Raw genomic sequence first — 12,838 nt, 5'->3', positions numbered from 1 at the left:
CAAGCGCTTGCCCTTCAATGTGCCTAGAAGTGTTTTTAGTAATTGTACATTGGGAACGACCAAAATTCCATCATTGGCAAATGGACCGAGTAGTTGGGGGTGCTTCCAAGCACCGAACCATCTGAAAGAAGGTCTAACGCAGTGCCACAGCAGAGAGAGTTCCAGAACTCGGTCGGGAAGGACCAAGGGGAACTCTCACGCTTTAAGGGGATGTTGAGCTTGGATTTTTGTGTATACTTGGATGTATTCATTTGTCAAATACGCACCTCAAATTAGCAACTCAGGCGCGTCCTGTAGGATGTAAATTATACTTTTTTTTTTAAACCAACAACAACAGCAACAACAAAAAAAAAAAAGCGGAAGCAAATCTCAGAGGAGGTGTGGCCTGAGGGCGGTCCGCAGGACCGCGGGCTAAGGCCGGCTTTTCAGCAGTACCTGGCGCTGGGCGCCTACGAGGCGAGAGCGCACTAGGGGCGCGGGCTGTATCGGGGTTCGCGCCCCGGCTCCTCCTGTTCCTGCCGCACCCTCTTCCCGGGCGCCTAGGGGCGGGGACCGCGGGCTGAGTGGCGGCGGGGCGGCGGCCGGCGGAGATGGAGGAGCCTGACGCGGCGCGCCTGCCCTCTCGCCTGGCCAGGCTGCTGTCGGCGCTCTTCTACGGGACGTGCTCCTTCCTCATCGTGCTGGTCAACAAGGCTCTGCTGACCACCTACGGGTGAGGCTGGTTATGCGGGACGCAGGGTGGCCGGGGCCCGGAACCGTCGTCTCTGGTTTGCCTTCACCAAGTCACAACACAACAAAGTCCACTTGCAGTCAGGGGCACAGCACACACCAGCTGAACTTGGAAAGCCGCCGTCGCAGGCTTTAAATAAATACACCAACTGAGAAAACTTAATTTTGAGACAGACATTCATCAGGTAGCTCACGCTGGCCTTGCTCAAATCCTCATGGCTGAGCCTCCTTAGTGTTGGCATTACAGGGGTGCAACAGCATAAACGTGTATTTTGAGCAAATTATTACTTTTTAATCTTTGTGGTGTTTTTGACACAGGGTTTCGTGCATCCCGGGCAAACTTCGGGACTCCCTAGTAGTTTTCCTGTCTCCACCTCTGCCACATTCCACCGCACCTGTTTTAGACAGTGTAGGGAAGCAGCCCAAGATTTTTCTCTCTAACATCTCCAGCTAGCCACAAGCAAAACAAACAGAACAAAAGTGTCCCACAGATTACAATCTGGACTTGTGATCATCCGTTTATATGGGTTGATCATCCATTCTCAAATAACCATTACATTTCTGGAGAACCAGAACAAACAGACGTTTACAAGCTGAGTTTTGGATTAGAGTTGAGTGCACCAGCAACTCTATGCTTCTTTGAATTTATTGTAAAGACTACACTGTCCTATTTAATTCTACTGTGTGGTAGAAACCCTGAGAGAACTGAGGGCTCTGCCCCCTGGCACTAGTCCATACTTAGCATTTTCCTTAGATGCAAAACCTAGCTGGCTGCAGACCTGGTGCTGACCTCGCAGGGCCTTGCCTAAGATGCTACAAGTTGGGGCTCTTTGTAAACTATAGGACTGCCTTTTTGTATTATATCTGAGAAAACTCACACCCCCATCAAGGAACACAGGCTGTAAAGACTACAGATATTGAGCATCTGTTACGCGCCGGGTCCTGGGAAAATGGTACGGACCGTGTGAGACATCTTTAAGGGTAGAGAGTAAACAAACAGGTTCAAGAACAGGTACGACATCATCTGTGATCGGAGAGAAGTGAGAGGTGGGTGCCAGGACATCAGGCCAAAGAGAGCAGCAATACCGTGACCTCCGGGAGGAGCAGAATGTCAGCAGGGCTGGATGACCGAAGGGAGGGAGTGAGTGGGTGCCCCGTGATAGGAGAGTTCGGTAGAGCTTTACAGGAGCAGCAGGGGTCAGAGCCTTCATTCATTCACCCAGTGACACTGTGAGCCCAGGGCGTGCCAGCCTTGGTCTCAAGCACATAGGTGAAGTTACCTATGTGAAGAGAAGAGGTAAAAACCCTTAATCTCATACCTTAGTTTGCCAATAATAAACTAGCAACATTTAAAGTGTGTGTGTGTGTGTGTGTGTGTGTGTGCTTGCGTGTGTGTAGGTCAGAAGACAACTTTCAGGAGTCAGTTTTCTTCCTCCACTGTGTGGGTCCCAGGGATGGAACTCGGCTTGTTAGGTCTGGCAGCGGCTCCTTTACCCACCAAACCATCTTGCCAGCCTACCACTCACATGGTGTGGCTGGCAACTTCCTGTAACTTCAACTCCAGGGGGTCTGACGACTCCAGGGAGTCTGGCCTCTTCAGTGAATGATACACATTCACAAACACATAAATAAAAAAATAAATTTAATAAAAACCCCGTGCCGGACGGGTGGTGGCACACACCTTTAATCCCAGAACTCCAGAGGCAGAGGCAGGTAGATCTCTATGAGTTTGAGGCCAGCCTGGTCTACAGAGTGAGTTCCAGGACAGGCTCCAAAGCTACACAGAGAAACCCTGTCTTGAAAAGCCAGTAGTAATAGTACTACTAATAATATAATAAATAAATAAAAATCCCACAAACCCCATGTTAAAAAAGTGGAAGTGAACATACACGTAAGCCAGTTAATACACATAGTGCACGGCAATAAAAGGAAGGGACTGTGAGGGCTGAGATGAGCCTGTGGCGGTGCTGGCCTAGAATGCGACGTGCCGGGTTCAGTCCCGGGCACGCATAGTAGTGGACACCTGTAAAAGATCCCGTTGCTTGGGAGGTGGAGGCAGCAAAATCAGAAGTTCAAGGTCATCTGACACACTGAGTTCAAGAGCAGGTTGAGCTATAAGAGACCTTGTCTCCAAGTGAAATAAGTCGTAAAGGGCTCGGTGAAATGGCTCGGCAGTTAGGAACACTGGCTACTCTTGCAGAGGACCCAGTTTGGTTCCCAGCACCTACAGGTTGGCTCACATCCATCCATAACTCCAGTTCAAGGGGATGCAGTACCCTCTTCTGGCCTTACTGGGTGCTTACATTTATGCAGGCAAAACACCTAAACACATAAAAGAAAATAAATATTTTAAAAAATAAGACATCGGCAGGTGGTCGCACACACTTTTGATCCCAGCACTGCGGAGGCAGAGGCAGGTGGAGCTCTGTGAGTCTTGAGGCCAGTTTGGTCTATTAGAGCGAGTTCCAGGACAGCCAGAGCTATTTCACGGAGAAACCCTGTCTTGAAAAACCAACAAATAAATAAAACATCAAAATCTAAAATGAAAACATGAGGACGTCATGGGCATATTTAGGAGTAACATGGTTCTGTCAGCCAAAGGCTGAGGATAAATCTGTTTTGTGTTGGAGTTTGTGGGCTTCTGACTGGCTGTGATTTTAATGCCTCTAAGAAACACATTCTTCTTGTTTTCAGCAGGAGCCGGTGAACACTGGCCACTGCTCTGAAGACAATGGGTGTCTAATCATTGAGAGATCTCAGACACTGGCCCTTTCATTTTTAAAATTTTGAGTTCCAAACTAGGGGGTGTATGTAGCCTAAGTGATCGACTACCACTTAAGTCTGGAGTTTCATAAGTTTCATAAGTATGACTGAGTGGTGGGAATGATTTCTATGACTAAAGTTCTTACCTTGGGAAAGCTAAAGCACTTATACTCCTTATGAATACACCCCACCCCCGTTTCTGTAGTGTAATATAATACATCCAGGCTCTGTTGAAATAACATTCATTCTCTCATTTCAAGATTCCTGAAGCACACATTGTTGAGAAGGGGATTGGGGTGATTAGTTACAATGAACCGTAGCAACCTGACCCCAGAAATGGCTGTTTGAGCAGAGTATATTCTGGAGGCCAGAAGGAAGAAGTTTTTTTCGTTTGTTTTGTTTTTTGACAGTTCTCTGACAAGACTGTGGGTATGGAGGGAGCTCAGGGGACGTCTTCTATTCCATTTTGAACAGATTCTTTCTGATTGGGGTACAAGCCTTGTTGTGTGTGGTCTTGGCTTCTTGTTAATTTAAGTTCATGCTTCTGCTGGCTACTTTATTGACACAAGTTAGAAGTGCTATCATAAACCATAATTGAGAAAATGCCTCCGTAAGATTGGTCTCTAGGATATTGAGATACTCTTTTTAATATGAAAAACATTGGCTCTAGAGATTAATATAGACATATTTTGTTAATTTTATGGTGATAAATTTAAAAAATTAAAATATGGTTATTTTTAAACTGTTGAATTTGTGCTTATAAGTAGCGAGAGAATGACCAAGATAAGCAGACACCAGCTGCTCTCATTAAGTGACTTGTCAGGAGATTGTGGCGTAAAATGACAGACTGTGTTATCAGTGTCTTTCTCAAAATTGTTCTGATGAGAATGCAAACTGGAAATAACATTCCTTAGTAAGTGATTAAGTTTACAGCCCCAGTCTCGGCCCACCCATTGTGGTGGTGCCGCTTCTGGGCAGGTGGTCCTGGGGGTATAAGAAATGAGGCTGAGCAAGCCATGGGGAGCAAGTCAATAAGCAGTGTCCTTCCATGGCTTTTGCTTTACTTCCTGCCCTGACGTCAGTGTAAGATGAAATAAACCCTTTCTTCCCCAAGCTGCTTTTGGTCACGGTGTTTTATCACAGCAATAGACACCTTAACTAAGACAGTATCAGGTCATAGGGTATTGCTGTGGCAGACCTGACCGTGCGTTTTAGAGAGGGTTGTGGTGGCATTTGAACTTTGTGCTGGAAACAGTAGGCTGTTCTATGGAAGCTTGGAGGATAAGACGTTGGGAACAATGCAGGCCACGGATGTCTAGCTTGTGAATTTCAGAGAGAAGCAAAGACTCTGTCAGGGCCGTTTATGTGATATTTTTAATTAAGAATCTGTGTTTTTCTGGTCAGTTCTAGCTGACCAGAGAATCAGCTGTGGTTAACAACAGACCACAACCGCTAGCTGGAAACCTTTGCTCTGCTGGGACAGTCAGTACTGGCCATCTGGGAAGTATTTGCTTAAGGCCAGCATGCAGAAGCTGTGGTCCAGAGGGGCACAAGATTGTACCTTTGGTTAGCAGATGAACTTGGTAATGTGTAAGAGTTTCCCAGGTTTGTGGTGAGCATCTGTGGCTTGGCACCTAGAGAAGCCAGGACAGTTCTAATGCTAGATTTACTTGGCAGGAAAGGGATCCTGTGAGCATGTGAACTCAGTGGCTTTCAAGGGCTAGAACAAAAGGAGTTTGTGTTTTAATAGTCTGTGGTCAACTGGCCACAGTTGTGATCATAAGGGTTGTACAAGCAGACTGCTTTTGTGTTTCCCGTGAATACTCTTCTCTATGACATGAAAATTTATTAATGACATCTTATTAAAACATATTGAATCCTCAAGCTGGGCACATCTGTGATATCAGCACTAAGGAGGTGAGGCAGGAAGGTCGCTAAGTTTTAGGACCATCTGAACTATAGAGGATGCCCTTGTCTTTAAAAAAAAAATCAGCTGGGCTGTGGTGGCGCACGCCTTTAATCCTCCTTAGCCCTCAGGAGGCAGAGGCAGGTGAATCCCTGTGAGTCCGAAGCCAGCCTGGTCTACAAGAGCTAGTTCCAGGACAGCTAGGACTGTTACACAGGGAAACCCTGTCTCAAAAAAAAAAATCAAATTTGTTTTATCCAGTTCAACAAATATTTGTTCAGGACTTGCTGTGTGTACTTGCTTTATGATTTACCAGAGAGTATCTTCAATTAATCTCTGCCTTCTCAGACAGGATCTCATTGGAGCTGGCTGATTGGCTATTGTTGCCGACCAACAAGCTCTAGGAATCCTGTCTCTGCCTCAGTGCTGAGACTACAGGCATGGGTACAGTCCCTGACTTCTTACATGGGTGCTGGCAGTCCAGACGTTTGCCCAGTAGGAGCCTAATCCGCCGAGTCATCTCACCAGCTCAGTCAGACTCGGGTCCATGTGCATCCTTACCTTTGACCTCACAGAATTCAAATTGATGAACTGCATCTGGTCTTACCTACCTTTCTCAAGTCTGAGAATTCAAGGATAGCCTGGACAATGCAGAGAAACTGTTTGAACAGCAAACAAGCACTCCCCTGGAACAAAAACCTTCAGAAATGAACAAAGAATGAGCCATAGACTGGCAGCTGGGAGCATTGTTCTTTTTGTTTTTTCGGGTTTCACTGTAGCTTTGGAGCCTACCTTGGCACTAGCTCTTGTAGACCAGGCTGGCCCCGAACTAACAAAGATCCACCGGCCTCTGCCTCCCACATGCTGAGATTTAAGGCGTGAGCCACCAAAGCCCGGCATGGGAGCATTGTTCTTAAATTTATTTTGTCATTTTGGCTTTTTAGGAAGGCATTCTGTTGTGATCATTTAAAAGGATTCAAACAAAAGAAAACCGTTAGACTGAAACCACTTTTAAAATTACCATAATTATCAGAATACTTTCAGATTTGAATGGATGGATGAATAAACAGACATGAATATATAGATGGAGACGGAGATACAGGTTAAATTATATATTGCAAAAATGTATCTTATTAGCACTACTACTTTGCTTTTTTATTTCTAAGTGGTCTTTAATCCGGAAAGAAATGGGGGCATCTTATTTAACTTTTTGAGGGTTACCTGTTTATCTGCCTGCTTACTTTGTCTAAGGGTTTTTTTGGGGGGTGTCTGGTTCTAAATGTGTGGCTATGCATGTGTCTGTACATGTGCTGTGGCTCTGGAGATGGAGTCATAGGAGCCTGTGAGCTGCCCACATGGGTGCTGGGAACTGAACTTGGGTCCCCGAGAAGGGCAGAAAGAGCATTTAACCACTTAGCCATGTCTTTAGTCCCTTGTTTTTCTTTCTTCAGAGAAGGGTCTCACTTACTTGTTCAGGCTGGCCTTGAACTTGAGATACTTCTAACTAACCTTGCAGTTATCCAGGGTAACAGGCCTGCCTGTACCAACAGACTTGATTCTTCTTTGACTTTTAACTTTGATTTAGTTTTCTATGTAGAGGTATCTTAGTCAGTTTCCATTGCTGTAAAACGGCAACTCTTATAAAGGAAAGAATTTAATTGGAGCTTGCTTACAGTTTTGGAAGTTTAGTCCATTATCATCACGGTGGGGAACGTGGCAGCACACAGGTACGCATGGTGCTGGAGAAGTAACTGAGAGTTTTACATCCTGAACCATAGGCAGAGAGAGACAGAGATTGGGCCTACCAAGGGCTTTTGAGCCCTCAAAGCCCGCCCACCCAGTGACACTCTTCCTCCAACAAGGCCACACCTCCTTATCCTTCTAATTCTTTCTTGGTGACCAATCATTCAAATATATGAACCTGTGGGGCCATTCTCATTCAAACTACCACAAGGGGTCTTCTTGTATATGGCATTTTAAATTTTACTTTATTAACTTTATTTATTGTATTACTCTATTTTTTCCCAGTATATGCAATCATGACTAATTTACCCTCACAGAACAAAGGAAAGCTGGCAAGTTTAGCAACCATCATTTTTTTGTTGTTGTTTCTGTATTTTGAGACAGGGTTTCTCTGTAGTTTTGGGTCCTGCCCTGGAACTTGCTCTAAAGCCCAGGCTGGCTTTGAACTCACAGAGATCCACCTGCTTCTGCCTCCCGAGTGCTGAGATTAAAGGTGTGTGCCACTGCCCAGCAGCAACCATCAGTTTTTTTTTAAAAAAAAATGAAAAAGAAATGGACACAATTTTTTGAAGTTTCCATTGTCTAATGCCTGTAACAGCTCTTTATGTCATTATTGTCTACATAGTCTCTTCAACCTTTTTTTATGTTGCTAAACTGATTCATTATTTTATATTTCTTGCAGTTTTCCCTCACCAATTGTTCTTGGAATTGGGCAGGTAAGTTGAGAAAAAAAAAATCAAAGTCTTAGCTTGCCATCGGTATTCAGGCTATTTTAAGTGCTTTTGTTTAAGACCATGTTGTCTTTCACATACACATGCACCCCAGTACCCCTCCACAAATAAATAAAAGCCAAGGTTTACGATACCTATGTTGAAGTGCTTCTTAAACTTTTGCGTTTTCATTTGAAGAAAATGAAGATTTTATTTCTAAAACAACATGATGAACTATTTCTAATATACCTATTGTTCTAAGTTTATAAGGTTGTAAAGGCTTATTTTTACTATTTTTAAAGTGTGTGTTTGTGTGTGTATGCGTGTGTTCACATGAGTTCATTTGCCCATGGAGTCCAGAAGAGGACATTGGATTCCTTACAACTGGCTACCGTTGTTAGCCACACAACATGAGTGATGGGAACCAAATTTATGTTCTCTGCATGAGCAGTAAGTGCTCTTAACTGTTAAGCAAGTTCTCAGCTCTTACTTACAGAGTTTAAATGAGACAATTTGGTTGTGCTGTCTAAACTGAAAAAAAAATCCTTGTAAAGATTTCCTTTTTATTTATTTGTTTACTTTCTTCGAGACAGGGTTTCTCTGTTGCTTTGGAGCATGTCCTGAAACTTGCTCTGTAGACCAGGCTGGCCTTGAACTCACAGAGATCCACCTGCCTCTGCCTTACAAGTGCTGGGATTAAAGATGTGTGCCACACCCGCAAGGCTATTTACTTATTTTTGAGACAAGATCTTACAAGATCTATCCCTGGCTGGTCTTGAACTCTCAGAGATCAGCCTGCCTCTGTCTGACTCCAGAGGGCTGGGATTAAATCTCTGCCGGGCTGAGATTTATTTTATTTTTAACTATGTATGTTTGTGTGTGTTCATGTGTGGGTATGTAAGTGTGAACACAAGAACCCAAAGACCAGAAGTCATAGTATCCGCTAGAGTTAGGGTTCCAGGGAGTTGTGAGCTTCCTGAAGTGGGGATGTGGGTGCTGAGCACTAAACTCAGGTCCCCCAGAGCAGCAGGTGCTGCTCCATCTTTCCAGGCCCTGAGAGGAAAAATCTTAATGTTGGACTTCTCAAAAAATACACTTTTTTTCTTAGGACATTTTTATTAGCTTGTATTTAATGTACAAAATAATGAATCTCATGATATTTTTAGTGTGTATAATGCATTGTAATCATATTCACCTCCAACACACCCTATCTTGACTTAAAAGTCCAGGTCTATTTTTATATCTTTCAATGGGTGCAAGGAGTCGGTACCTTCTCCACCCTCTTGAGACAGGGTCTCTCTATGTCCTGGAATTCCAGTCTAGCCTCAAATGCACAGAAATCTGCCTGTCTCTCCTGGGATGAAATGTGAGTGTCACCATGCCTGCTTAGGAGCTTTTCCTTTTTAAAAATTGTTTCCTCTCACTGGCCTTTAAAGGAAGTTAACAGACCATACACTCCGTTTGTGGAAGTGTGGTCCAGGGTCATCTGGTCAGTCTGGTTACTCTCAGAGGGGTTCTTTGTTCACTCCATGGCCGTTTCTAGAGCCCCTGAGACAATGTATTCAGGTGAGGCCACTCGATGATACATTTTACCTGTTCTGATTGGAACAACATCTCATCCCTGGGTGAGAATCTTAGCTTCCACGAGATCCCTCCCTTCAGCCTGAAAAGTAGATCTTTGGGTTCTGTTTCCGATAAATATGCTCTGATTACACCATTGCAGCAGTAAACCTCACACTGTCTTTCCAGATGATATTTTGCTGTTTCTTTCTCATTCTAGATGGCCACCACCATAATGATACTGTATGTGTCCAAGCTAAATAAAATAATCCACTTCCCTGATTTTGACAAGAAAATTCCTGGAAAGGTATGTTCGAAAGATAAAAAACAAACTAAAAAATGAAAAGCAAGCAAGCAAACACACAAAAAATACAATTGGATTAAAGTAGGGATCCATTTCATACACTGTGGATCTTCCTTTTCCCTTACACCCAGTAGAAAGTTTTTTTTTTTACTTTTCTTCTTTGAGATTGGCTCTTACGTATCATCCCTTGTCGGATTTGAACTCGAAATCCTCTTCTTCAGCCTCCTTAGTGCTGGAAGAAAATTTTTTTATTGTTTTACTTTTTTAATTTTTGGTTTTCGAGCCTGAGTTTCTCTGTGTAGTTTGGTGCCTGTCTTGGAACTTGCTCTGTAGACCAGGCTGGCCTTGAACTCACAGATCTGCGTGCCTCTGCCTCCCAAGTGCTGGACTAAAAGTGTGTTCCATTACCACCTGGAGGAGAAAGTTCTTAATAAATATTTTATACATAAATATTTATTTGTATAACTCAATGAAGATGCAGACATGCTGAGCTGGGCTTGTGAGATCTATAAATGTGTAAAGTGCTTGCTGAGGAAGTGTGAGACCTGAGCTTGGATCCCTTGCACCTGTGTAAATCCTTACCTCAGCACAGCTGCATTGAGGTGGGAGGCAGAGAAAAATGTGAACATAGATGTTTAACAACAGAAATACTCCTGGTTTTTAAAGCCGGTGTTTTGCAAACTCTTTGGCTAAGGTCCGGGCTCACTGTTTATTGTACCATGAAAGAAGCCCTGTGTGACACACAAATGAGTCAGTACAGTTATGTTATGATAAAGCTTTAGATAAATAAGCATGGGTCAGATTTGCCCTGGGTCCTAGCTTACTGACTTATGTTTTCAGATTTCATTTTTAGTTTGTTTTTTGTTTTGTTTTTTTGACACAGTTGCCTGTGTAACAGAGCTCTGGCTTGATTTGTATGTAGACCAGGCTGGCCTTGAACTCACAGAGATCCACCTGTCTCTGCCACCCGAGTGTTGGAACTAACGGTGTTTGACAACATTCCCGGCTTTCATTTTCACTTTAACCTGATATAAGCTATGAGTTAAGAGTACAATTTGATACATTGAATAAATGTAGAAGTACACATGGAAGCCGCATTGAAAGATCTGTCTTCCTACTGGGAATATGGAGTGGAAGTAATTTTTAACAACTGGCTGCAGGGGGCCAGGCTTGAGACAGACATTAAATTCTTAGAGTAACCCTTTGAAGGATGATATGAAGTAGCTAACGGTAGTGTTTGGATTGAGAGGTTTAACTGGTGTTTTTTAAGAAACCCTTGGATAGCTTCTTCCTATATATTTACAGTTGATAATGATAGGATATTAGGTCAGATACAGGGCTGGGAGGTAGATGGCTTTCAAAGGGACTAAATATAGCCTAAGATAATTTGTCTCTTGCATTTTAATTCTCCATAATTTTGAAGTTTCTATATTTGTCCTTCTAGAATCTTCCACACAAGTGGAGCTTCTCCTGTCTTCCTCTCCCACCTCTCTCCGTCTCCATCTTCCTACCTTCCCCAACCCTTTTGGAAACTTCAGTCCACAGTGTGTACAATAAGGAGCGTTAATGATACTTTATTAGCCATGTTTTTTGTCTTTTTTTGTATGTAGGTTCAAGTTATCCAATCAAAATTACTCCCCGAGAAGCTAATTTTCATGTTTTTTTTTTTTTTAACCTTCTTTGCTGTGTAGCTCATGTTGATAGAAATGGTATCTTTGGTCTCAAAGTAAGGGCTTAAGTATTTCATCATAAAGCAGGGTTCTATGGGCTTTTGGGGGCATGCCATTTACTCTTTGCTGTATAATGTAATGGCTCAAAACAGTAATCTTTTTATTGTCTCTCATACTGATTGAGGCGTCTTCGCAAGGCTTGGCCAAGCAGCTCTGACTTAAGGCCCTCCCTTCCTTGCGGACACAGGAGAACTGTGTTAGTTATGAGGGTGGTTAGTGCAGGTGGGAGGTGGCCACCCATCTATCTGTCTCTTGCTAAGAACTCTCGCACACCTAACATACATACATACATACATACATACATACATACATACATACATACGGAAAGCATGCAAATGAAGTTCTAACTGCATCTTTTCCCTTTTATTGAAGCTCTTTCCTCTGCCTCTTCTCTACGTTGGAAACCACATCAGTGGTCTATCAAGCACAAGTAAATTAAGGTACAGTTCAAGATGACAGTGGGGAGGGGTATCCATCACCTCTGGTGGTGCAAATGCTGAGTTTGGTTTTCTAGATTTTGCTTGGGTGATGTCCTAGTCTTCTCTCTGTGTCTGTGATAAATGCTATGGCCAAAACTAGCGTGGGCAGGAAAGGGTTTATTTTAGCTTCCAGGTTACCTTCTATTGAGGGAGGGTAGGGCAGGAACTGGAGCAGAGACCACAGGGTAATGCTACTTACTCGCACGCTTCCCCACTTCCTCCGGCTTGCTTTCTTCCTGGGCATAGCACTGCCCAGGCTGGACTGGGTCCTACCTCAATTAACAATCATGAAAATGCCACACAGCCGTCCCCACAAGGCCGTTCTGATGGAGGCAGGTCCTCACTCACAGTCCCTCTTCCCAGGTAGGTCGGTTTGAATCGCAGGTATCACGTGGGAACCATTAGTATAACATTGGAAGTAGCTTTGAGTTTAATAGAACGTCTTAGGAAAGTTTAAAAGCTATGCTTTTCTGATGGTCCCATGTCCCAACATAGTATGAGGTTTGTTTTTCAGGTAGAAAGTGTTATTGTCTGGGTGGTTTGTTTATTGCTATACCATGTACTTTTTATCATAGTTGTAAGAACAGAATATCCTGTCAGATTGGCACAGTCACTTTGGGTAAGGAAAATGATACAGCATAGTTTAGGATGGACTTACTTGACAAGTTTGATTGTGTTTATTTTCCACGTGCTTTGATTAACTTATTAAAAGCACTGTGGAAATGAAATCATTTATAAAAGGTCACACTATCAAACACTACCAAAACTGTGATCTGAAATCTAAAAGAACAATACCGGTCAAGTCTATCGTGGTGTGTGTGCCGGTGTGCAGGGTTGATAGTTGTGAGGAGTTGTTGATGTCCCCTGACTAACGAGTACAACCTGGGGCGCTTCGAGGTTAGACAGTCTGAATG

General features: G+C 43.5%; 1 protein-coding gene across 1 annotated transcript in view; it reads left to right on the top strand.

The window, feature by feature from the left end:
- Positions 1-396: 396 nt before the first annotated feature.
- The window catches only part of Slc35d2 (solute carrier family 35 member D2), a 31,730-nt gene continuing 19,288 nt past the window's right edge, over positions 397-12,838 (top strand). The window contains exons 1-4 of the mRNA XM_038332963.2: positions 397-712; positions 7,824-7,857; positions 9,632-9,718; positions 11,818-11,885. Coding sequence (XP_038188891.1) covers positions 591-712; positions 7,824-7,857; positions 9,632-9,718; positions 11,818-11,885 — 311 coding nt within the window. The 5' untranslated portion in view covers positions 397-590. The remainder of the gene's footprint in view (positions 713-7,823; positions 7,858-9,631; positions 9,719-11,817; positions 11,886-12,838) is intronic.

Source organism: Arvicola amphibius, chromosome 6 (assembly GCF_903992535.2).
Source record: "Arvicola amphibius chromosome 6, mArvAmp1.2, whole genome shotgun sequence".
Lineage (NCBI taxonomy): Eukaryota > Metazoa > Chordata > Mammalia > Rodentia > Cricetidae > Arvicola > Arvicola amphibius.
Note: the sequence above shows the minus strand (reverse complement) of the source record. Positions and strands in the feature narration are given on the sequence as shown.